Source organism: Ailuropoda melanoleuca, unplaced genomic scaffold (genome assembly GCF_002007445.2).
Source record: "Ailuropoda melanoleuca isolate Jingjing unplaced genomic scaffold, ASM200744v2 unplaced-scaffold11384, whole genome shotgun sequence".
Lineage (NCBI taxonomy): Eukaryota > Metazoa > Chordata > Mammalia > Carnivora > Ursidae > Ailuropoda > Ailuropoda melanoleuca.
The window spans coordinates 6,417,083-6,443,560 of NW_023179820.1; the positions used below are offsets into that span (position 1 = coordinate 6,417,083).

Here is a 26,478-nt window from a genome sequence, read left to right on the forward strand (position 1 = left end):
ATCATAATTCCAACAAAGTTAAAAAGAGCTTAGCACATAATTAGAGAGGAGGAAAAAGGATATTCTCTCCTCAGCTAGTCAGTGACAGAGAGCAAAGAAACCAGTTTCTGGCTACAAAGATATTTACTTTTTCTTTCGTAATCATACATTGAAAAATGTACTGAGAAACTAAATCAAGTTCCTAAATTCAAGGAAAATATTCCAATTGCAAATGTGTCATCTTCAATACATGATCATTTAAACAAAAATTCTCAACCAAAAAATTGTCTCCACTAGCAAACAAAAAAGGTTAGCATCGTATCTCATACCCACCTTTTCTTCCACATCAGAAATAAAAACAAAAAAAAACCTAAACCCAAGACTAAATCCTTCATGAGAAAGAACTATTAAAATAAAATTTTCTTATTAACAAAATAGGACTTACACTTCAGCAACTTTAATTTCAACAAAAAGGGAAAGTAAAATTGTGTTTCACAGAAGGCAAATATAAGTTTGCTGGTTGCAGCAGCAGCCTCAAACTCTACTAAATGCCAACATTCTTTAAACTAATTTCAAGAAAGAGGCATAAACAAACCAAGAGATATGAAATTATTAAATAATTCATGTTGAAAATGTGGCCCGTGGTAAAGTAAAACAAGGAGAGAAATCCAGTCGAGTATTCTGTTTTCACTGACACCCTTAAAATGTTTTTCCTCCTGCTAAAGATATAAAAGACATTTGAGTGCCCTCCGCCTTGATCCCTTTCTTCTTGCACTGAGTATATGAAAGCAAGTAAAAACACTTTCAGTCCATCAAGCGAGGCTAGCACTAGCCCTGAAATCTATCCAAGTTTACATCTACTATTTGTTATCTCAACTTTCAGTGTTCTAATCCAAGTCACTAGCCATCTCTACTCTCAATCACAATGAGAACCTACTAAAATGGTCCTTTGCTTTCACACTTACCTGTGTACAATCCATTCACCAGAGAGTAGCCTCAGAGATCTTTTTAAAACATATATCAAATCTTCTCATTCGCCCATTTTAAAATCTTTCAATGGCTTTCAACTCATCTTGTAAAAGGAAGAGTCAAATCGTAGCCCACAAGACCTTACACGATCGGTTCCCTGACAACCTCTCCTTTCCCATCTTGTTCCATGCTGGCCCTCATACCACCCTCAAATTAGAGTCTCTCATGCCTGGCACTATTGACATACGGGGTAGGACACTTCTTTGTGGTGGGGGGCTGTCCATGCGTTGTAGGATGTCTAGCAGCACCCCTGGCCTCTACCTACTTGTACCAGTAGCACCAGCACCCCTCATTGTCTCTGGACAACCAAGTATCCCCAGACATTGCTTTTAAAGAAGCCAAGCTTCTAGTCATTTCCCTCTCATCCCTTTTACCTGAAATGCTTACCCCTAACACCTGGGTTGTATGGCTGGTTCCTTACCATTACAGTGTCAGCTTAGCTATTTTGGCCTTCTCTACTCATTCTATGTAAGGCTGCACCTACTTCCATCATTTCTCTAGCCCAGCATTTCACGCAGGGTACAAAGTGCTCAAAAGGTGGTTACTGAAAGAGTGCATAAATGTCAGTATTTATAGAAAAAAAGTGCTTAAATGGCAATATCATAATATTTCATATATGATGCCACAGCAGTGCTCCTGGATAGTCCCCTATACTGTACTGCCTGCATCTTTCAAATGCACTCCTTCCAAGGCACCATTAATTCTTTCCTTTGAAAGTACTGGTACTGGTATTGTCAGTTACAACGAATGTGTATTTGTTTGCTGCGCTTTAACAAAACAGCCCAACCCCAAAGCATCCTTCCAAATGGTGAAGAACAGAGAGTTATGTGAACTGTTCAGTAGAGCTACTGGAGGCACTCAACACCCAACCCACAGTGAAAAACAGCCATAGCAAAGGGAATTCTGGTTTGTTCCATCATGGACACAAAAGGCTCACCATTATATCTGAACAGTCACTCTTCAATTTATCTTGTTTTAAGTGGGTACAAAAAGGTCAATAATTTTTATTCAAAAAATAAAAACAAATGAGAGAAAAACATGACTTCCACTACTTCAAAAGCAAAAGGCTATAATGAATGAAATGTGAGAGCTGAATCTTAGTTGATCAATCAGCTTTTAAAAGTGTTTCACATGAAGCAGTAAAAACTGTTCAGGTTAACCATATGCTAAATAGTTAGACCATGCAAAATTGTAAAGCCTCTGATCAGTAATCCAACTGGACTCCATTCAACTCCAAAAAAGATGGATTCCCGGGGTGCCTGGGTGGCACAGCGGTTAAGCGTCTGCCTTCGGCTCAGGGCGTGATCCCGGCGTTGTGNAAGCCTCTGATCAGTAATCCAACTGGACTCCATTCAACTCCAAAAAAGATGGATTCCCGGGGCGCCTGGGTGGCACAGCGGTTAAGCGTCTGCCTTCGGCTCAGGGCGTGATCCCGGTGTTGTGGGATCGAGCCCCACATCAGGCTCCTGCGTATGAGCCTGCTTCTTCCTCTCCCAACTCCCCCTGCTTGTGTTCCCTCTCTCGCTGGCTGTCTCTATCTCTATTGAATAAATAAAAATAAAATCTTTAAAAAAAAAAAAAAAAAAGATGGATTCCCTTAAGCCACAAATGTCCTTGTAGTTACTTCCGGAATTGTTTTTGATATCAGTACTCTGAATACACACTTTTTGAGAACATCAGGGCAGTTGGTCTTTCCAAAATATCATTGCTCTCGATTATTAAAATATATTTCTAGATATTTCAACAAAATTGCTGATTTAAAAAGCTATCATTCATCAGTGCATTTATCAGAGAACTTTTGGAAGGGGCAAGTGAGAGCTTGCAGATCAGTGTGGGAGAGGAAAGAAAAAGCCAGCACATACCAGTTATGCACCATGAGTTTCTGCACCGCCAGAAGAGCGTTGTAGCGAACCTGCTGGTCCTCATGGTGCATGTGGTTCATGACCAGCTGCTTCCCACCAAGCTGTTCAATGACCCTGCGGAACAGAAGCCACTTTGTGAAGATGCTGCAATTCCTTGCTGACTCATGCTGTTAGTTGGCAGAGAGCCCATATACCAACGTGCCAAAGGATTTTAAAGAGGAAAGTTACAATATAGGTGAGTAAACCAACACATGTCTTTTTTTATATCACTTTTCCTGAATCACAGATTTAACATATTCAGTATTTTCTCTTTTGAATTCCTACTGGGGAATCCAGCTGTTATTCTCATTTCCTAATCCAGGCAAGTATCATCTACCTGAATACCTCACAGACTGTTGTAGTATTCTGAGTACCATTTTCTAAGTTGTTGAGTATTAAAACTTTACTACCAGTATTTCTGGCCTACTTAAAAGCAGTATACTGAACACCACCTAATGTCTGTAGCAATATCAGATCAGTATTAAATCCACCAGTTGCCATGCTGTGAGCAAAGCTCAGATGCAGACAGCAGGGAACACAGGGTTAAAAACCACCTAGTAGAAGTCATGTTAATTTCCTGAAAAAGACTTGATTTATTAGATATCTACTCTTTCTTATAATGATGCAATACGCCACATGACCTCCTGGCCAGTGAAACAAAGGGGAAAATTCCTACTGTCAAGAGCGCCAAGGTGATTGACAACTGACACTTCTATCACTGTGTCCCCTAACACCCTGAAAAATACAGTTATTATAGATGCAAAAGTAAAGCGAAAATGTTGATTTGCTTCATGAATACAAAGAGGTTCTCTGTTCTGTTGCAAGGGTATGGCTGCAGCTAGAGCTGTGGAGTCTCCAGCCCACACCGTCTGGTGGGCAACACTACCATCGCTACATAGTCAGCAATAACGCAGTAGGGTCTTTGGCAGTTGCATACAGTCTCAAGGAATGGGTGTATGGGGGTCAAGACTGAGACAGAGGCTTTATCTATATACCTTTTTATACTTTATTTTTAAAGCATCTTTTTTAAAAAAATGAATTGAGGGGAAAGTACAGTATAATTATAACCAAACGTCAGTTGAGTGCTTGTTATGTGCCAGGTACTGTGCTTTGAAACATTACTTTATCTAACATCAGCACTGCTCTTTATCGGATAGGTTACATTAAGTCATTTAACCGGATAAAGTCCTTCCTGGCAAATGAGGGGAACAAGGACACCTCCTTTATGGCATTGCTGTGAAAACCAAAGGCCATAAAGCCCAGGTATCTGCAATATGGTAAGCCCTTGTCTGCTATTATAATGATAATGACATTGGTGATGATGGTGATGAGGACACAGGGGCTGCTCCCTTTCAATCCATTCTCCTCAAAGCGGTCTTTCCAAAAATATGAACTATCACTTTCCCTGCTTAAAAGAATGGCTAACTGGGTCCTACACAGTCTGACTTGGAGTCACAGTCATACACCTGTGCTCTCTGCACTCTGACTCTCCTGGCCTTCTTTTAGGTCCTTCGGCCACAGGCTCTTGGCACATGCTGTTTTCTCTCCTAGAAGCTTTACCATTTCATATAACATCCCACTCTATATAACAGATAACTTCTACTCATATTTCAGATCTTGCCTCAACTGTCACTTCCTCAGAGAAGCCTTCTCACTGCCTGTATTAATCCCTCAAATATGCCCTTTTCATGGCACTATGTATCTTTCCTTCCTTGTGCTCATCTGAGTTGCAATTTTGCACCTGAATGACTTTCTGAATTATTAAATTTGTCTCCCTCATTATACAAGAAGATCCATGAAGGCCAAACTATGCATGGTGTTGCTTACCCTATGTTCCCAGGGCTCAAGAGAGAAAGTCCTCATCCTATTAACTAGATTATATTTTCTTAATCTATACTACATTAATAATAATATCCACTATCATCCAGTTTATTTTTGTCAAAATGACATCATCAAAGGACAAGTAAACCTTTACATTTGCACAGCACTTACTATCTGCCAGTTGTTCATCTTTGCACTTTCCATTATTAACTCTTTCAAGAGTTTTAAGTAGTCTAGGATGGCAATTGGAATTAATGATGGAGAATAGAAATTTAAAAAAAATATACAGGGGCGCCTGGGTGGCACAGCGGTTGAGCGTCTGCCTTCGGCTCAGGGCGTGATCCCGGCGTTCCGGGATCGAGCCCCACGTCAGGCTCCTCTGCTGAGAGCCTGCTTCTTCCTCTCCCACTCCCCCTGCTTTGTGTTCCCTCTCTCACTGACTGTCTCTATCTCTGTCAAATAAATCAATAAAATCTTAAAAAAATAAATAAATAAATAAAAGAAAAATATACAAATCAGGAGTAACATTCAGGAAAAAGAAAGTCACAAGGTCCAATGTGCCTTATTCTCAAATGCACTTAGAATTATCTACTGCCACATCAATAGAAAATATTGATCTGCCTAAGAGGATGATTTAACTAGACATCAGTTTACCTAACATCCTTGTAATCAAGTTAATTTTGTGGAACTGCTGAAACTAATAGGTATACATGTACAGATGGGATGATGATAATAATATGGAACTCCTGCCTCAGTATCACTGAGATGCCAAATCAATAGATAACAGACACTGAAGTCAATCTGTGAGAGAACATCACATACAGATTGTATATAGAATTCTAACAAGTTTTAATCCCCTTGGGAAATTCTGTCCAATATTAAAGGATCCAGGAAGGGGAAGGATGATTTTTGTGTACTCTGTGGAACATGACAGAACACACAGTAGGTCCCTGCCCTGCAGGAAAGAAAAAGGTGATGATGACTTTCAACCCCATGTCAAGGAAACCACACACAGAGACAGGCATGTATTGCCTGCAGTTGGGAAGACAGCAGCCTGGTGCCTAATAGTGGCACCTGAGAGGTCACGGTAATCCACAGCTGCAAAGTAGAGGGAGCTGTGTCAGGATCAGCTGACATTCCCAGAGCCTAGGGATGCAAAGAAGTTTGAGTGGCACCATGAGCCAGATGAAACACAACAATGGCTCATTCCAGCCTAGGAGGGCTGCAGTGAATGGCCCAGAAGAGGTACCTCCAATGAACCCAGAAAGGTACTCCCAAGAGAAATGATCAGCTTCAGACATCTACCAAGGCGGGAGAATATAAAGCAACCATCAATAATAGCAAGTAAGAAAACCCCTGCTTCTCCCTGTCGCCTCCTCCTTCCCCATTCACCAGCCTTAGGAAGACTGAGGCAACAGTAGGTAAACTCAGGGATACAGAGCCAGGAAGAGAAAGGACTGTGGGCCTCCACCTGCTGAGGGCATCACAGATAAAAGACAGAAGTCCTACTTTTGAATAAGTACCATGAAGAGCTACCAAATGTCTTCAACCAAACACTTTTTATGATTTAGAATGACCATAGAACTGTGAGGGGAAAAGTAACCCAGCTAGGCTTTCATCCAAAGGCATGAAGAGATTATCATCCCTGAACAAGTTTTAAAGGGGTTTGGGGGAACAATCTAAAGACATTCTTATTTCACCACAACCTCTTATTCAACCAACCAATCTAATATTAATATGTATGAGCTACTCTAGGGGGGCGGGGGGGGTTGGCACGTCTGGCTTCTTACTCCTGCTAGTTAAGGTAAGGCCCCTGTCTCCCCCTGCCCTTGTCTACTCCTCTCAGAGGGGACTTCTGTGCGCGGTGAGTTTGCAAGCAGGAATCCATGACACACACATCCACTCTCTCTTCTCTTTTCCACACTCGTTCAGTGCCATCTGGGGCCAACGGGTTCAGTAATAGGAAGGCCATCTATTACTGACTTTCTCAAAGAAGATTCTATTTTCGCCTCCGTTATCTCCTTTGTCAAGTTTCTCAATAGTCTGGAATTCAGGCAAGTAGGAAGGGAATTATTTTTTGGGCCCCATCTGGATGCTCCAACACATGGAAAATACAGCCGATTCTCATTATTTATGGTAGTTGTGTTCTATAAAGTCACCATGAACGCTGATTTAGTGAATACTGAGACTTCTGGGGGAAATACAGGTTATGTCCCTGCAAGCCTCTGGTCATGACGTTCCCATCAACCTGTCGATACATAGCCTTGTTTTACATGTTCCTGTTTAAAGCCAACTTAACATCTATTGTTGATTCATCAACAATTAACTCACAGACAACAGCACCATAACTCATGCCCGAATGAAGCTTATCAAACACATGTACTTCCTCCATAAGGTACATCCCAGCCTTCTTTTGCTCAGAACACCAGACAGCACTCCAGCACTATGCTTGGGGGCCATTTTACACAGCAAAATCACCAAGAAAAAGCACAAAAATGCAAAAAATATGGCACTAAACAAATCTCAAAAAGGGCACTGGTTTATAGTACAAGAGCTAAGACAGGAAGGCAGAGCGATCGCCTTGTTTGACTTTAGCTGTGTGACCAGCAATTCAAACTTTCCTCTCCCCTGCATGTGTCCACAAACGATCTCGAAAGTGTGAATATTAATTTGGGGATTATACATAAATTTTGACAAGGAAATTTACAAATACAGAATCCATAAAAAAACGAGGATTAACTGTACATGAATAATAATCTCAGAAAGCCACCATAGTATGTGTAAAATATGATGGATTTAAAAATCAATGATCACATACTATTTATAACAACAACAACAACAACAACAACAGCAGCAGCAGCAGCATTTTATACCAGGCATTTATGCCGGGCAAAATGCTAAACGCTTCATATTTTTTACCTCATGTAATCCTCACAACAAATGTGCTGCCTACCCCTCTATACAGTGATGTTTTTTGACATTTTAAACCCCTGACCCTTATACTATCTTCTCATATTACCAGCAGCAAGTAAATTTTAAAGATTTTTGCTTTTAATGATTTACATTATTATATTTATTCATTAAGCCTTCATTTTCAAACTCCAGAGATTCCAATAGATCTCACAGAGGGATGGACTATCTCCACTCCACTGAAACTCACTGCTATAAAATGAACAGACATTTCCTGTCTTCTAAATTTAATTGAAACACCAATTACTTTCAGATTATACAGATGTCCAAAATCATTGATGCCTGAAAAAATAGTGAGAAAAGAATCTTCCCAGTTAGTATATTAATACAAGATAGCATTAACACAAGACATCATTAAAAAGACAGGATACTTGGACAATTTAATTTAGAACTAGATCTGAGTACTTTGCTCATAAGCTATTGGCTAATAGCAAGTGCATTACTTGCTAACTATATTCCAAAACAACTTGAGTCGATAGCATGTTAGGCTTTAAAGACCCGCAGTATTTAACAAGCTCAGTGCTGGCAAGAACTTTTAAGGAATGTAGCAGCTGGTGAAACAGAGAAATGTAATTTTAGAGTAAACTTTAAATATCCTAAAAAGCACAGCACTATTTTTGTTTGTTCTAAAGGTCTTTTTCCCTCTTAATGTAGTTCTACAATATATAATACAGTTACATAAAATATCTTGGTAAGGATTCTACGGTTTAGCATTCTATTCATGGCTAATGAAATTATATCACACTATATAACACACTGTAACATATTAGGATTCCATAACATACTGTTAAAAATGGTTAAGTTGCATGTATGATTCCATTTACATGCAAGTAGATACTTGCGTATCTATGAAACAATGTACCCTATAGAGTCTGTAAGTTTAATAACACAGAAATCTAACTATTTTGTTCATTACTTTGTATTATTCTATTTTGTTCCCCTTAAAGAAGGTCATTAACATTTTTAAAAACAAAAATAATTTAGGAGAATATTTACCAGGCTTCTAAACGGGAAAGTTCTTTCGAAGCATAAAAGTAGTGGAAGAAAACACAAAGGTTTTCACTGGAATGGAAGCTCCATGAGACAATACTTAGAATGGTGCCCAGCACACAGCAGATGTCAAATAAAGCATTAATGCCTAGTGAATTAATGAATTTCACCAAATGGTAACTGAAACTTACACAATAAAAATTTTATGAATAGTATGATATAAACAGGAAACTTTAAAAATGTCTGTCTCAAATGTAGCAGCTAAATTCCCAATAAGTCACATAAGTAATCAAAGTACAAATTAAAAGCACCAGGTACCAGTTTCCCCTGTGAGAGTTTAAAGAGAAATGGTAACACCCACTGCTGCTGAGAAGGTGGTGAAGATGCTATTCTCACATACTGCTGCTTGGAGCCTGAAGTCCTCTCTATTTAATAATGTTTTTAAAATCTCAGAAGTACTTGTATACTTTCTCTCATTGAATGTATTTAAGGGACCAGAAAAAAAGAAAATAATCAGAAATGTTTGCAAAGACATTCAATCTGTTTTTATAATAATGAAATACTGCAAACATACCAAATGGCCACTAGTAAGATTTGAGCACACTGGAATACATTTATCTATAGGCAGCATTAATGTATATTTTTTAAAATTTGTAGATGGGAAATTCCCAAGAAAAATGAATAAAAATTAGAGATAAAACGGGAGATGTTATATGATCAATATTTTGGAAGAAAAAAATGTATGTATAGAGGAATAAAACCTGAAAATAAATAAACCATTACTTTTACCTCAAAACTACAGTCCTGTTTTTTATTATTCTTTTCTGTATTTTTCAAGTTTTCTATAGTAAGCATGTTACTTTTCATGATAATTCTAACTTAGAAAAGATAAATTAATTGGGTTTGATTGATAAAAAGTTAATGTCACTATCAAAACAAGTTATAAATTTTTATTTGTATGTGCTATGCTAGGCTTTGTACAAAGGGAAACAGAGATATTTACCTCATATAAAAGTGTGCATTTTAAGAGAACAAGCAGGCATTCTTTTGATAGCTCTTTCTCTCAACATTTATTATGCCCTTCTGCGGTAAATAATATGCCTAGTCAGATATAGTTACTCTTTTTGAAAGCTCATAGTCCAGTTTTGGTAGGGAGAGGGGACATAATGAGGTTATCATTATGTACAAACTGAAAAGGGCTTTTAGATATGTATACCGAACACTGCTTGAAGCACAGAAAGTTGGACAGATACTGTGTTTCGTTTTAATGGCAATATCCTGTTTTGCCAGATTAAAAAGAGAAGAATTTTTGTACCAGTCAGTATTTTTACTTGAAGAGATAGAAACTTGACTACCTAATTAAAACAGCGAAAGAATTTCCTGAAAGGCAAATACAGCTTGGAAAGCTGGGGAGCCAAGCGTGAAGGCTGTCCAGATTGAATCACAAGCAAGCGACCAAATTAGCAGTCCAGCAAGCGTGCTACTTGGGCAAGGCGCAGAACCTTAAATTTCCTCTGCTCATCCCAACACCAGGTACTGCCTTCACTCCTCACAGAGCCCAGCCATGGCTGCTGCCTGAAGGGAATGCCTGCCATACCCACTTCCCTCCACCTCTCATTCCTGTCAGAAGTCTGGGGCAGAGAGATCTGATTTGCTGAGATGGGCCATGAGCACGTGGCTGGAAGCAGAGGAATTCCTCGAATATAGGAAGACTATTTAGATGTTGTACTCCTTAAAAGAAAAAAGAAAAAAAAGATAAACGTTCACTATGGTATTCCAGGCAGAGAGAGGGTGGTGCACTTGCACAAGCCCTAGGAGTGGTTGATGTGGCTCTGAGGTTGTCGTTGCAATGTTCTGCTGCTTGGAATGATGTTCAGTACACCATTTGCACCAGTGAGTTATGCATGCAAAGGGGGCATGCTCTCTGAGGGACAACTCTCAGGCACTAGTCATCAAAGTGTGATTTCTGGGTGTTCAGCAGGGCCACAGGTGGTCTTCTGCTTTCTGAGGACAAAGCGATGGAACTGTTTTGTTCACATACCATCATACGCATTTGAAAAACAAAATTAATGAGTGGTGTTTGTTTCCTGGAAGTCACATCACAGTCTTAAAGGCTGTGGGTCCTTCACAAGAACTGAACTGGCAGGTACATTGACTGGATAAATTCATTGGGATAGCTTACTTTCATCTTATTTGCATTTATTGAGGTCAATTATTAAACTTGCAGTTTGGGGGAAGTTACTGTTATGTTGTGCTCTCCATCTGGATTTACAAAAACAACTTACTGAATCAAAAGGGTTTCTTTAAACTACAAAAGAAGTCATGAAAACAACAACAAACATGTAAAACAATAGTAAACAGGACTCCATTTTGAATATCATACTTAAATCTGCATGCCAAGACAAATCTCATGTGATGAAAGAGAATGACAGGAAATATGGTACTGCTACCTAAATATTTATCACTGGACCAGCAATATATTCACCTGTAGTCTCCAAAACATTTCTGATATGAAACTCTGTCAACTGATCAATTTTACTGTCTGAAATGCAGAAAGGGACAAAATTCAAAAGGAGACAACATTCCGACACTCCTGCTGTGTGATGAGGAGTACAAATCATTCCCAAGAAACTTGTAAAAAGAAAAAAGTCCACCACAAGAACACTATGTTCTTAGAGAAAGCCAATGTTCTTATTAAGTAATGTTTAAAATCACATCATATCAAGAACATACAGAGGAGAGCACAGTTGAGCCTTGAACAACATAGGGGTGGAAGAGGTTAGGGACACCAACCCCTCACACAGTTAAAATCCACATATGACTTTTAACTCCCCCCACAAATTAACTACTAATAGCCTACTGTTGACCAGAAATCTTACCAGTAACATAAACAATTAGCACATATTTTGTATGTTACATCATATACTGTATTCTTACAGTAAAGTAAGCAAAATAAAAGGAAATGTTATTAAGAAAATAATAAGACAAAATACATTTACAGTATTGTATTATAAAAAATCCAATATAAGTGGACCCACACAGTTCAAACCAGTGTTGTTCAAGGGTCAACTGCAACTGCTATCATGGCAGGATAGCAGATACTTAACAAATGGACAAAATTACTCTTTTAACTGGTTTATCAAATACCTAAACAGTACTTACTATGTGTTGAGTGCTGTTTGAAGTGCATTACATATTAACTCATTTAGTCCTCACATTTACAGAGGAGAAAACTGAGGGACAGAGAGGCTATATGCCAAGGTCACACAGTTACCAGGTGGCAGGGCTGGGATTTGAACCTAAGCAGGCAAGTTTAGTCTGTGCACTTAACCATTGTGTAATTCTGTACTGATGACTGTGGTGCCCATTAGCTATTAGTGTATGTACTGTGCACATATGGAGGAGATACTCCTGGTATCTCTGGAGAGCACAATGTGGACAAGAAGTTGTTGGACTTAGTACTGACAGAGGACTAGTTATGTGCAGCAGGGAGAGTCAGTGCTACATGGATAAAAAAAGATTTTACTAACTGAACTGGAACAACAATGTGCCTGCCTACTAATCTTGTTAGTGTTAAAAGAAATGCAAGTGTGAATTTGATCAAGTTTTAAGAACTGAGTGAAGAAAAACATGGGGGAGCATAAGACTGCCTTTCCAAACAGAAACATGCCATTCCTTTGCAGGGGGAGGGGAGGAACTTATTCAATGTCTTTGCTGGCATTATTTTTCCTCAAGTAGTAGGAAAGGATAATTATTGATTTCCTCAGAATGTGATGGATAAGATAGCACTTTCAGTGATAATACCAGTAAAGATCCTTTCCATTATTCTAAGCAACTTAGCAATGTAGTCATCATCTTGAATAGGTTTAAAAATATCAACATAAATATGAACATCAGGGCGCCTGGGTGGCTCAGTCGTTTAAGTGCCCGACTCTTGATTTCAGCTCAGCTCATGATCTCAGGGTCGTGAGATCAAGCCCCACATCAGGCTCTGCCCTCAACATGTCATCTTCTTGTCCCTCTCCCTCTGCTCTTCCCCCGCTCGCATTCTCTCTCTCTCTGAAATAAATAAATAACCTTTAAAAAAAAAAAAAAAGAAAGGAAGGAAGGAAGGAAGAAGAAGAAGAAGAATATCGGGACACCTAAGTGGCTCAGTTGGTTAAGTGTCTGCCTTTGACTCAGGTCACGATCCTGGGATCAAGTCCTGCATCTGGCTCCTTGCTCAGAGGGAAGCCTATTTCTCCGTCTGCCTACTGCTCCCCATTTGTGCTCTCTCTCTGACAAATAAGTAAACAAAATCTTAAAAAAAAAAAAAAAGAATATCGACATCAAATTTTAGATACCAATATATAATTTTTTAGGCTGACTGATCTGTGGTGAAAACGGATACATCACTGAAAGTTTGAATTTTTTCCAAAACTAAATGTTTTTATTTTATTCATGGAGGAAAAAAATAATGAGAACTATAGTTAAAAGCCACATCCACAAGCTACAACTGAATTTAAAGAAATACTTTTATATGGCCAAATGCAACCACAAAGTAGGCTGGGAATTGTTTTGCCTCTGTCTCACGAGTAGCAACATTCAATTTCCCTGCCTTTACATGGAATGGGCCAGTCAACTTAGTATATGATGAACTGTTAAAGCAGGTTTCAGGGAGAAATCCATCTGAGTCCACATATGATCTGAATATCCAGAACTATTTACAAGATGCTTTAAACTGTTACAGCCATTCCTGCCAACTTACGGTAGTGAGTTAACATTTTTTTTAAATTAGTAACAATAAAAAATAAAAAAGGCAATTCAGCAATGTGACAGGACACAAAATCAATGCATAGAAATCAGTTGCTTTTCTATACACTAACAATGTAACTGTAGAAAGAGAAATTAAGGAATCAATTCCATTCACAATAGCAACAAAAAGGGGCGCCTGGGTGGCACAGCGGTTAAGCGTCTGCCTTCGGCTCAGGGCGTGATCCCGCGTTATGGGATCGAGCCCCATCAGGCTTCTCCGCTATGAGCCTGCTTCTTCCTCTCCCACTCCCTCTGCTTGTGTTCCCTCTCTCGCTGGCTGTCTCTATCTCTGTCGAATAAATAAATAAAATCTTTAAAAAAAATAACAACAAAAAACATAAGATACCTAGGAATAAACCTAACCAAAGAGGTAAAGGATCTATACTCTAGAAACTACAGAACACTTTTGAAAGAAATTGAGGAAGACACAAAAAGATGGAAAAACATTCCATGCTCATGGATTGGAAGAATAAACATTGTTAAAATGTCTACCTGCCCAGAGCAATTTACACTTCCAATGCCATCCTTATTAAAATACCACTGGCATTTTTCAAAGAACTGGAAGAAACAATCCTAAAATTTGTATGGAACCAGAAAAGACCCTGAATCATCAAGGGAATGATGAAAAAGAAAAACAAAGCTGGGGGCATCACGTTGCCTGACTTCGAGCTATATTACAAAGCTGTGATGACCAAGATAGCACGATATTGGCACAAAACATACATACAGACCAATGGAACAAAATAGAGACTTCAGAAATGTACCCTCAACTCTATGGTCAACTACACCTTGACAAATCAGGAAAAAATATCCAAGGGAAAAAAGACAGTCTCTTCAATAAGTGGTGCTGGGAAAATTGGACAACTACATATAGAAGAATGAAACTGGACCATTCCTTTATACCATACATAAAAATAAACTCAAAATGGATGAAAGACCTCAATGTGAGACAGGAATCCATCAAAATCCTAGAGGAGAACGTAGGCAATAACCTAATTGACATCAGCCACAGTAACTTCTTTCAAGACACGTCTCCAAAGGCAAGGGAAACAAAAGCAAAAATGAACTTTTGGGACCTCATCAAGATAAAAAGTTTCTGCACAGCAAAAGATACAACAAATGTCAGAAACAACAACAAAACTAAGAGGCAACCCATGGAATGGAAGAAGATATTTAAAATTGACATTACAGATAAAGGGCTGATATCCAAAATCTATAAAGAACTTCACAAACTCAACACTCAAAAAACAAATACTTCAGTCAAAAAATGGGCAGAAGACATGAACAGACACTTCTCCAAAGAAGACATACAAATGGCAAACAGACACATGAAAAAATGCTCAACATCATTAGCCATTAAGGAAATACAAATCAAAACCACAATGAGATACCACCTTACACCAATTAGAATGGCAAAAATTAACAAAACAGGAAACAACAAATGTTGGCGAGGATGTGGAGAAAAGGGAACCCTCTTACACTGTTGTAGGGAATGCAAGCTGGTACAGCCACTCTGGAAATCAGTATGAGATTCCTCAAGATGTTAAAAATAGAGCTACCTGACAACCCAGCAACTGCACTACTAGGTATTTACCCCAAAGATACAGATGTAGTGAAAAGAAGGGGCACATGCACCCCAATGTTCATAGCAGCAATGCCCACAATAGCCAAACTGTGGAAGGAGCTGAGATGCCCTTCAACAGACGAATGGATAAAGAAGATGTGGTACATATATATGATGGAATATTATACAGCGATCAGCAAGGATGAATACCCACCATTTACATCGACATGTATGGAACCGGAGGGGATTATGCTAAGTGAAGTAAGTCAAGCAGAGAAAGACAATTATCATATGGTTTCACTCATATGTAGAACGTAAGCAATAGCGTGGAGGACCATAGGAAATGTGAAGGGCGAGAAATCAGAGAGGGAGATGAACCATGAGAGACTATGGACCCTGGGAAACAAACTAAGGGTTTCAGAAGGGGGGGGAGAGGGGAACAGGGTGATCAGAATTAAGGAGGGCATTGGTTGTGATGTGCACTGGGTATTATATGTAACTAATGAATCATTAAACCCTATATCAAAAACTAATGATATACTATATAGTGGCTAACTGAACATAATAAAAAAGAAAGGAAGAAAGAAAGTGAATAGAGAACTTGACTTATGCATGACTCAAGCATTCTGTTCTTGATACCTTGGTAAAAGATCATGAACAAAATAATGCCTATATCTGACATGAAAGAGTTATCAGTACTTTAAACTATAATTAAATTTTTTGAGTATTGATTAATTTAATTAATGTTCACTTCAAATTGTGGGTCCGCAAACCCGACAATCTATTTATTAAGTTTGAGAAACACTCCTATGTAGGAAGATGTAGGAATTACTTCACAGAGAGAGTGAGTGTCTTCAAGGGCCTGTGTGATAAGGAGAAAATAACTGAAAGTAATTTGAAAATATATTTCAAAGAATAAGGAGCAGAAGACTGTACAGAAATTAAGTTACTCTGAGATAATACTGGTGAGTGGTTTCAAAAAAGAATGAATATACTGGTCCATGGATCCATGCAAGCTACTGAAAGGATAAAGNTTGGTAACAAGTTATTACTGTAAGAAGGTAAATTCTTAGGGGGGCCTGGGTGGCACAGCGGTTAAGCGTCTGCCTTCCGCTCAGGGCGTGATCCCGGCGTTATGGGATCGAGCCCCCCATCAGGCTCCTCCGCTATGAGCCTGCTTCTTCCTCTCCCACTCCCCCTGTTTGTGTTCCCTCCCTCTCTCGCTGGCTGTCTCTCTCTCTGTCAAATAAATAAATAAAATCTTAAAAAAAAAAAAAAGAAGGTAAGTTCTTAAGTTTTTCACCACTTTTATGATTTCAGAATGAGGATATTTTATCTAGATTTGTTTTTTCCCTTTCCAAAAGTACTATAAATAAGCCATTATATAACTATGAAAGATTCACCTATCATCTATCTGTTTTTCATGTTAAACACATCTTAGATGGGCTAGGGACCTTAGTTATTAGCTATATTTATACAAAAGCAAAGTTTGTCTTTGTCTTATCTAAAGATCAATTCTTCAAAATAAAATAGGCTATTTTTAAATAGTATTAATGTTAGTTTTTAATATAAAAGTGTCAAGAACTACAAAAGGTCTTAGCTTTCATCTCACTTGCAACCTAGCAAGTAAAGCTGCCATAGTTTCATGGATGCCTGTAGAAGGCACTGAGACTCCTGGGTCAAAGAAAAATGATAGTTTGTTACTCAAGGTAATTGCAGTAGCAAGAATATCAGAACTTTGTGCTGGTTCCTCAAGCCACAATTTCCACAGGAAAACATGAAGAGTTCAATAAGCCCTGCACACACAGTGTGAAGAGGAACCCTGAACTTAAGGAACCCAAATCTCTCCTAATGGACAGTAAGCATCCGGCCCTTTGCTCCCAGGAAGACATCTATTTGAAAAGGGCATTCAAGGTGCAAGAAGGACAGAAAGCTAAGAGAAATATCTCCCCAAATATAAAACCTTCATTTATACATTATCTTGCTTTCTGGCAAGTTTACCTATGAATACTTCACTCCACTGGTCACTGTGATTGATCTGGCTGATGCAGGCTGTAATCAAATTCATAGCACCAGGTTAAAACAATATGATCTTATCCATGTCCCCCAAGGTCCTGGATCTAACCAGCTGAAAAAACGCCAAAAAACATCAGAGTCTACTTAAAATTCAAGGGCTTTCCCCTTAAGTTTCTATAGTGAGCTTTACACTTGGCATTAATCCAAGTACAGACGGATACATAAAGAATGTGCAGATTCTTCCTTGGCCCAAGAAGGAAGTCTGTCATTTATAACAAATGCTGGCCAGTGAGTTGAGGCTAACTTGAATGTCTTCCAGGGTTAAGGTAGTATCACTGATCACTACTTTTTGGGAAACTCCACTGAATCAGCAAAAGTATACATCCTTTTATAGAGATCTCCACATTCACTTGGGGACTATACAATCTACTGGTATTGTGTCCTTAAATACTCAAGAGGCTTCTTATGACCGCTCCTAATGTGTAAGTTACTATGGTTTTGGGAAGGGAAGGAAGTTCATGCCTGTCCTTCACACAGGAAGTACAGTACCAAGGATACTCATGGCCCCCGGAGAGAAAGTGTTCACAATTCTTGGACCACCAAATGAGATCCTCATCAGTAGTGGTGGTAGGGCGGGGGGAGGGTGGGGGGAGGGCAGAGAAGTTGACAGTGCCCCCAGTGTGGTTTCCCAGATGGACTGTGAAACCTTAGGGGTCTCAGTTCAAGTCGAATACCTGAGTCTAGTCCTGGTTTTAGGAAAGACTGACCTATTTGGCTATAGTACCAGATAGGTGATCTTTATCTGCCCCATGAAATGGCTAAGGGAGGCTAAAGGATGGAGGGTGGGGCAGACATAAAGAGCTACTGACAGGCATTTTGCTTGGGAGGTGCAGAAGCCATTATTATCCCTTCTGTTTCCAACAGACTTCCCAATAGGTTAAAGGGAATGGCCATCAGATTGTGGCAGCACTCTCTGGAAGGAGATGACAGACCCAGCAGCCAATTAAACATAAAGTGTCCAACAGCTGAGAGACCTCTGTGTTTTCCTTCATGAGGAAAGCTATAGGGACAATTTACTGAAAAACAAAGATCATTAATATTCTCGCTCTCCTATGTCTCTATTTTTCTCTTTGCAGGTGCTGAAGTTGTTACCCTTCCACTGCTACAAAATCAGTGTGTCCCAGTCCAGCAGCTATTAACTTTACCTATTTTACAGTCATTGACTAAATGTATCCCGACCTTTGATCTAGAAGGGTTGACAAGAAGGGCAAGAGCACCGCTAAAAAAACTTGCAGAGATGGGCTATGGGAGTGATGTCTGCAAGATGGCTGAATAAGACATCCTTCACATGTATCTCCCCTCTTCAACAGCAATAATTTGGTATCCATCCATGGAAAAGTGCCTTCCTGGGAACTCCGGGATCCAGATACAAGACTGTGAAACCCTGGTGCACTCTTCAACTGAGTCTATAACCCTGTAACTGGTCTCCAGCTCATTCTGGCCAGTCCCCAAACATTCCTGCTGGCACAGAGACCCAGCAGGAGACTTCTGGATGCACCCATATAGATTCTGAAGGGTCCTATACGTGGCTCTAGCCCCATCACAGAAGGCTTGCCAGCAGGCCAGGCAGCTTCAGGGACCCAGCAGGAGACGCTCTGACAATACTGCCAGAGATGCTGGAAAGGGCCCTATATTCAGCTTCATCCCTTCCCAGCCAGTCCATAAGCAGTACTGCTGCCCCAGAAAACCAGCAGGAGACACTCCCATCTGCACCCAAGAGATCCTGAAAGGGTCCTATACTTGGTTCAATTTCCTCCAAGCTGCAGTCACAAGCAGTCCTCCAATGTAGGGACCTGGTGGGGGACACTCACATCTGTGCCTCAGGAGATCTTGAAACAATAGTATACTCGGCTTTAGTTCCTCCAGCCAAAATCAGGGAGCAGTCCAACCTGCCCCGGGACCTACAGCGCAAATACCCATCCATGCCTCCAAAGCCAAATATGCAGACTTCAGTTGTGGCTGGGATACCCAAAATAGCCCTGGAGCTTGGTTCCAGCTCCTCTCAGCCATGGCCCAGGACCTATCCTGCCCACCCAGGGATCCATCAGTGACCAAGCAGCAGTTCTTCCTGGGACCTGGAAGGAACCACACCCATCCATAAACCTGGTAAGGGGACAGCTAACTAAGGACACAATGTGGAGCCTGAAATGGACCCTTGTCCCAGCACTACCCTACTGAATAAGGTACTGGAGGCAGTCCCAGCCATCTGAAGACCAGACAGGAAACATGCCTACCTAAGACCCCAGTAACAAACTTGCCAAGCACAGACACCACTGCAGACTCATAACTGTGCATAATCCACTCCAACCCAGCATGAATGTAATTCCAGGCAACAGAAAAGAGGGCATTATCTGCTGAAAATTGTCTTAAAGACTGGAAGAGGTATTTACTCCTTCAAAGGCACAGACATCGATGCAAGGCTATATACACCACAAAGAATCAGGTAAATATAACACTACCAAAGGAAAATTAATAAAGCTCCAGGAACCAGTCCCATAAAAATATATATCTAAAATTTGCCTAACAAAGGATCAAAATAATCATCTTACAGAAACTTAATGAAAGAGAACACAGATAGACAACTGAACAAAATTTAAAAAACACATGTACAGGGGCACCTGGGTGGCACAGCAGTTAAGTGTCTGCCTTCAGCTCAGGGCGTGATCCCGGAGTTCTGGGATCGAGCCCCACATCAGGCTCCTCTGCTGTGAGCCTGCTTCTTCCTCTCCCGCTCCCCCTGCTTGTGTTCCCTCTCTAGCTGGCTGTCTCTATCTCTGTCAAATAAATAAAAAAAATAAAAAAACAAACAAAAAAAAACCACATGTACAAAATGACAATAAAGAAATAGAAATAAATAGAACCAAACAGAAATTTTGGAGCTGAAGAATACAATGGCAGAACTAAAAATGCAATGGAGACCTTTAACACACAGACTTACATCTGCTGTATCTGTGCCATCTGCTTCTGAAGGGTACCCGAAATAAAGTTCTATGTCAGACCAGCAACGAAGGTTTGCTGGGTCAGAATGAAAACATTCTGTAGTTCAAACACTGAGTGATTCAGCAGCTACACTCAAGAATTTTCTACTTTTCCTGAAGTAGATACCAATATCCTGAGTAGTTTCCCATATGGCATTTGCCTAATGTTCTCTCATTCACCCTCCAGAAGAGATGCATTTTGCACATTTACCCATCATATGGAGTTCAGAGATGTTCATGCTCATTATTCTCACCCAGGAGAAGTGCAAGAGCAACTCATCACTCCAAAGGAACATGAATGACAACCTCTTCTCATCTGAGACCAAAGGTAGGCTGCCCCTTACCCACCCCAAGTCTACTTCTCCATACAGCAGTGTCAATCCTGACAACTCAGTATATGATCCATATGATATCACATAGCCCTGACAAATTCTGCTCCAGATGAAACTGTCATAATTTTGGAAATGGAGTTTACCAAGGTCCACCAATACAAAGTAGCTGAGTTACTATAAATAAATCAGATCTAGAAAAAACAAGGTGAAGATCAAACATAATATAGTCCATAGATACTTGGAAAGAAAAGGTAATTTCTCTGCTTGAAGAGATGCATCTCCAACCAGTCACTGACGCGATGTTTTATAATGTTTAAATATTTATACACTATAAAAAGAAGAGGAAGTTACGAAGTAACTGTGGAATGTTAAAGTACGCAATTAGTTCTGTGGCTCTGCCAATTTTTGCTCACATTCTAAGATGTTCTGCGCTTACTTGACACTATTTTATGATAAATAAGACAAATACTGCCATGTCTTCCTTAAGATAGCTTTGATGAATATAAAATATCCACATTAGTAATAATAAAAGTAGCTTATACTTATTGAGTATCGTGTACGTCCTGGCACTACTCTATCACTGTATTGGGTTACTCACAATCCTCACTTCAGCCTCATGAGAAAGAAATAAGACTATGGTCCCAATTTTATAGATTAGGAAACAAACCAGCAAGTGAAATAGCAACAATTCTCACCAAGGCACTATGCATTTCTGCTTTTCCAAATAAGAGAAAACAGCCCTTTTATACATTTAATGTTTTCTCCCTTGATATAATATTGGTACCCTGATTTCTTATTTTTCCCAAAAAAGCCTAACTTTTCATTGTTTATGTATCTAAATGATTTCAAATTATGTGGCTAGCATCACCATGTCTGTAAAGTCTTATCTGTCTCATCCCACACGGAATTCCTCTCTTTTCAATACTATGAAATACATAATTCTATCACTATACATCTATTATAACTTTTCTTTACAGGTGTTATATTTTCTTCAATATTGTGAATCTAAGAAGAGAATCTAAGATTCTCTCTCTCCCTCTGCCTCTCCCCCCCTTGCACATGAGTGCATTCACCCTCTCTCTGAAATAAGTAAGTAAATCTTTAAAAAATAATAACAATAGGGGTGCCTGGGTGGGTCAGTCGGTTGGGCGTCTGCCTTGGGCTCAGGTCGTGGTCTCCAGGTCCCGGGATCGGCATCAGGCTCCCTGCTCAGCGAGGAGTCTGCTTCTCCCTCTCTCTCTCCCCTTGCCCCCTCAGCTTGTGCTTGATTTCTCTCTCTCTCAAATAAAGAAAATTTTTTAAAAATTTAAAAAAATAATAATAATGTCTCATCATCTCTGTAACTACTAGTAGCAGTCAAAAAATAACCAGTGCTCACAAAATGGCTACTGAATTAAAATCATACAAAACCAAAAAGAATCCTGAATGTGAAATTTCTAATGTGATCTCTGCTGGCCACCACACAATAGTATTATAGTTGTACTCATACTTTTATACTACCCATTTTTAATTAGGTTTATTATAATTCCGCACATTATGGGCATCTTGATATCACTTACTCCATTAGTTCCTCTGCTGAACTACTCTTCCCTTACCGTTTGCCTCGTGGATAATGCCGCACATATTCTCCAACATCATGAGCAGCAACAGCTAAGACTTGTGGATCATCCGACACCTCCAGAAGTTTTGTCAAAATTCTGAAATAAATTTAATCCAAAGAGAGATTGATTTCTAGTTGTTCTACAGGGCACAACAGAGCACAGCATATTTGCAGCTATCGCCTGAAAATAGACATTGACAATATATTTTCTACAGATCTTACTATTACACATAATATATTACATATGAGTTAGCAGTTTTCAGATCTTTTCACATATATAGCAGGTTACTTTCAGATCATAATACACCACACACAATTCCCAAAATATCAGGAACTCCCTTTACTGCTCTCTCAAAAAAGACAACTAGAATCTGAGTTAATGTTATTTTAATATACAATTACCAGTGAGTCCTTGCCAACTGTATTTTGAAGATTAATCATCAGTAAGCTTTCTGTTAGTATTAAAGAAATTACTTTAAGCTGTGATCAAGATGGAACATGAGCCCTGAACATACACATTCCCTGCCCCCCTCTCCCCCGCCCTCACTCCAAGTCTCAGAAAGAACTTGAACCTGAACTTCATAAGAAAAACAATGCAAACAGCAAGTGAATGTTTCTGAGAAGATGGGCGTCCAAATTCACAATCCTGGCTCCCTTGCTGTCCTTTCTCCACAGCAACCACACAGGCAGAGTGAAACCACTGCAGGAGCCTGACGGTGTTTCTGAGAATAGGAGCCAACCAGACGCAGAGAAGGCTACCCTCTGCTGGGAGCTGGAGCCTTGACCACAGATTTCTGCCTCCTCAAGGACCTCCAGGGAGAGGGTTCATCTCACCCAGGGGCACATGTGTCCTCAGGAATGAAGGGAAAGGGGGGCACTGCACCACCTAGAATCCAATCCACTCGGAGAGAGTGCCTTCAGCAGGAGTGTGAGGGGAAATCACTCAAGGAACACATCATTCCCGTGTTATGTAAACTGCTCAAGGGCAGAGAAATGAGAAGAAAACTCAACTCATTCCACAAACAGAACATAAGTGGGATAACCAATCAGAATGAGTAATTATTTTAATGGCCAGGCAGAACACTAACATATTAAAAAAAAAAAAAACTGCTTTCTAATATGCCAGCAATAGCCACTCACATAGACACAGATATATGAAAACCTTACAGAATTAGCTAATTGAACCAGTAGAATACTGAGAGACTATCTTTTCAGTTCTAAGCTCAAACACCACCTCTTGCTTAAGAGCCTCTGACCCCAAGATAATACCCCCCCATCATTTTCTATCCCCGCTTCCTGGTTCATTTTTCTTCACAGCACTCATCACCACCAGCCATGATATTATGTAGTTTCTTGACTATTTGTTTAGTCTCTCTCTCCCAAATACAATGTAAGCTTAATGACAATAAGAACTTAATTTTATTTGCCATTGTGTCTGCAACACCTAGAACAGTACTGACCACACAACAGATGCTCAATAAACACCTGCTGGAAAAAAATAAATCCATAATTTAAGTATAAAATGGTGATGCTGACAATTGGGAAAAACGATGTGACAAATCCTAATGCAATTTAAAAGGCACAGAACCTTGATGTAGCAACTCTACTTCTAGGAATCCGACCTACAGAAATATCTTCACATTTCCACGAAGATATCTATATACACTAGCTTAAAAAATGACTAAGAGAAAAGGCTAGAGGGTGGAGGCCACATGCGAGAGAGAGGTTTTTGGTTTTTCCCTCTACTTCTACCCTGCTGGTGGCACCTGCTTTGTCCTCTCTAATACTGACTACGACGAACTGAGGGCTTTAGAGGGGAGGGGGTGGGGGATCGGGATAGGCCAGGGATGGGTATTCAGGAGGGCACGTATTGCATGGTGCACTGAGTGTTATACGCAAGTAATGACTCATGGAACTTTACATCAAAAACTTGGGATGTACTGTATGGTGACTAACATAATAAAAAGTTATTATAAAAAAACAAAACAAAACAAAAATACTGACTACCTCATGTACAAAGCAGTTTCACATTCACCATTTTATTAAACCCCTACAACTAGGATTATTGGTTCTTCCTATATTACAGAGAGGTAACACAGGAAATAAAGTGGCCCAATATAAAAAAAAATTTAGAATCAAAATTTTAAAAACATAAAACTAAGTCATTTCAACAGACCCCAAACCATAATAAGTGAAAAAGACAAGTCACAGTCTAACCTATTGAGATGGGACATATATAAATAACTCTATATAAAGATGCAGATATAGGTATGTCTATGAATGAAAGAATACTGGAGAGTATATCACCTGATTCTGGTTATCACTGGGGAAGACTGGGAGAGAACAGCAGTGAAGAAACCTTTTCACTTTATTTCTGTATGCCTTCAAGAGTACTTGAATGACTTCACCCAGGTTGTCTGATATAACTTGGAATTCAAAAATTCACCACACACATTTTTTTTAAAGTTACTTAATTTTACTAAGATGCTCAAGAGATTTACTATCCCTTAGAATTATTAATTTTATTTATTTTTTATTTAAATTCAATTAGCCAACACATAGTACATCATTAGTTTCAGATGTAGTGTTCAACAATTCATCAGTTGCGCATAATACCCAGTGATCATCACATCATATGCCCTCCTTAATGCCCATCACCCAATTATCCATCCCTCCACACACCTTCCCTCCAGCAACCCTCAGTTTGTTTCCTATAGTTAAGAGTCAAGAGTCTCTCATGGTTTGTCTCCCTTTCTGATGACTTCCCATTCAGTTTTCCCTCCCTTCCCCTATGATCCTCTGGGCTGTTTCTTATATTCCACATACATGAAACTATATTATAATTTTGAGTGAAACCATATGATAATTGTCTTTCTCTGACTGACTTATTTTGCTCAGCATAATACCCTCCAGTTCCAGCCACGTCGATGTAAATGGTAAGTATTCATCCTTTCTGACAGTTGAGTAATATTTCATTGCATATATATACCACATTTTCTTTATCCATTCATCTGTAGATGGATATCACTTGGCATCAGGGAACTACAAATCAAAACCACAATGAGATACCACCTTACACCAATTAGAATGGCAAAAATTAACAAAACAGGAAACAACAAATGCTGGCGAGGATGTGGAGAAAGGGGAACCCTCTTACACTGTTGTAGGGAATGCAAGCTGGTACAGCCACTCTGGGAAACAGTATGGAGGTTCCTCAAGAAGTTAAAAATAGAGCTATCCTATGACCCAGCAACTGCACTACTAGGTATTTACACCAAAGATACAAATGTATTGATCCGAAGGGGCACCTGCACCCCAATGTCCACAACAGCCAAACTATAGAATTGCGAATTTAAAGTTTAAAACTTAAGTTTAAAATATCGAACATAAAGTTTTGAAACCATTTGTCTATTTGCTTACAAATTATTCAATTACAAAATATAAATCTTATTTGTTAAGATCTATACTAGAAAACAACTTGAATAACGATATTTGCTCATATCATTTGCATTAAAACAAATACTTAAATAATTAAAATACTTAAAATAAAGTAATAAAACTTTACTTTGTTCAAAATCTGTACAAGTCTATGAAGCTTGTATACTTTAGTTTCTGCAGGTCATTTATTTGGTAACGTCTCCTAAAAGTGTGGCTCAACATTTCTCTGCCTTTTTCTATCATCATCTCAGCATGTCAAATATCTAACTCTATAAACAACCGGAAACACTAACAAAACCTCACTGTCAATCAGGGAATTATCTCATTAGGAAGTAATTACATGTCTTTTATCTTCCAGACTAACTGAGATATCTGCATTTCCAAATAGTAGAAAAGATGAGGATTTATTAGACACATACATATCCCAAACTCGATGTAAATATATACCTCACAAAAAGAACTCATAAATGAGGAAAGGAGACCCAGAGAAATTACATAATCTGCCTACAGACACAACAAATGTTGAAACATATTTGAATCACTACCTGTTGCCTCTAGTCCACACTAAGCACAACTGCACCATGATGGCAGTTCATTCAACTCAAGCACATGAAAACCCACAAAGAAAAACCAAGACAATATTCAATCTCCCATACATTTATTTTTTTTAATTTCAAACTTGCTCTTTTTAAAAGGCCAACTTGCAAAGTATTTTAAAATTACATTTAACTGAAACATTTTAATAATTTCAAAAGATTAAAGTACTTTCATGCTATTTTTATTACTTTGAAATTTTATTAAGATATCATTTTAGGAAATAAGAAAATATTAACATAAGTTTCCTTAAAAGCATAACAGAATATTTGTTCTGAATACCTTAAACCATAAGCCAGCAAATTACAGCTGAAGTCCAAACCCAGCAGCTTCCTGTTTTTGCACACAAAGGGTTTTTTTTTAAGATCTTACTTATTTGAGAGAGAGACAGAGATAGCGAAAGAGAGCACAC

The 26,478-nt window shown here is 39.1% G+C and overlaps 1 protein-coding gene across 6 annotated transcripts in view; it reads right to left on the bottom strand.

Annotated features, from left to right (window-relative positions):
• ATP6V1H (ATPase H+ transporting V1 subunit H) overlaps positions 1–26,478 on the bottom strand; it is a 119,367-nt gene that overhangs the window by 25,240 nt on the left and 67,649 nt on the right. For all 6 annotated transcript variants that reach the window (XM_034650129.1, XM_034650127.1, XM_034650126.1 and 3 more), the window contains 2 exons: positions 22,030–22,131; positions 2,871–2,984 (listed from right to left, as the gene is read on the bottom strand). In XM_034650129.1, the coding sequence (XP_034506020.1) occupies positions 2,871–2,984; positions 22,030–22,131 (216 nt within the window). The remainder of the gene's footprint in view (positions 1–2,870; positions 2,985–22,029; positions 22,132–26,478) is intronic.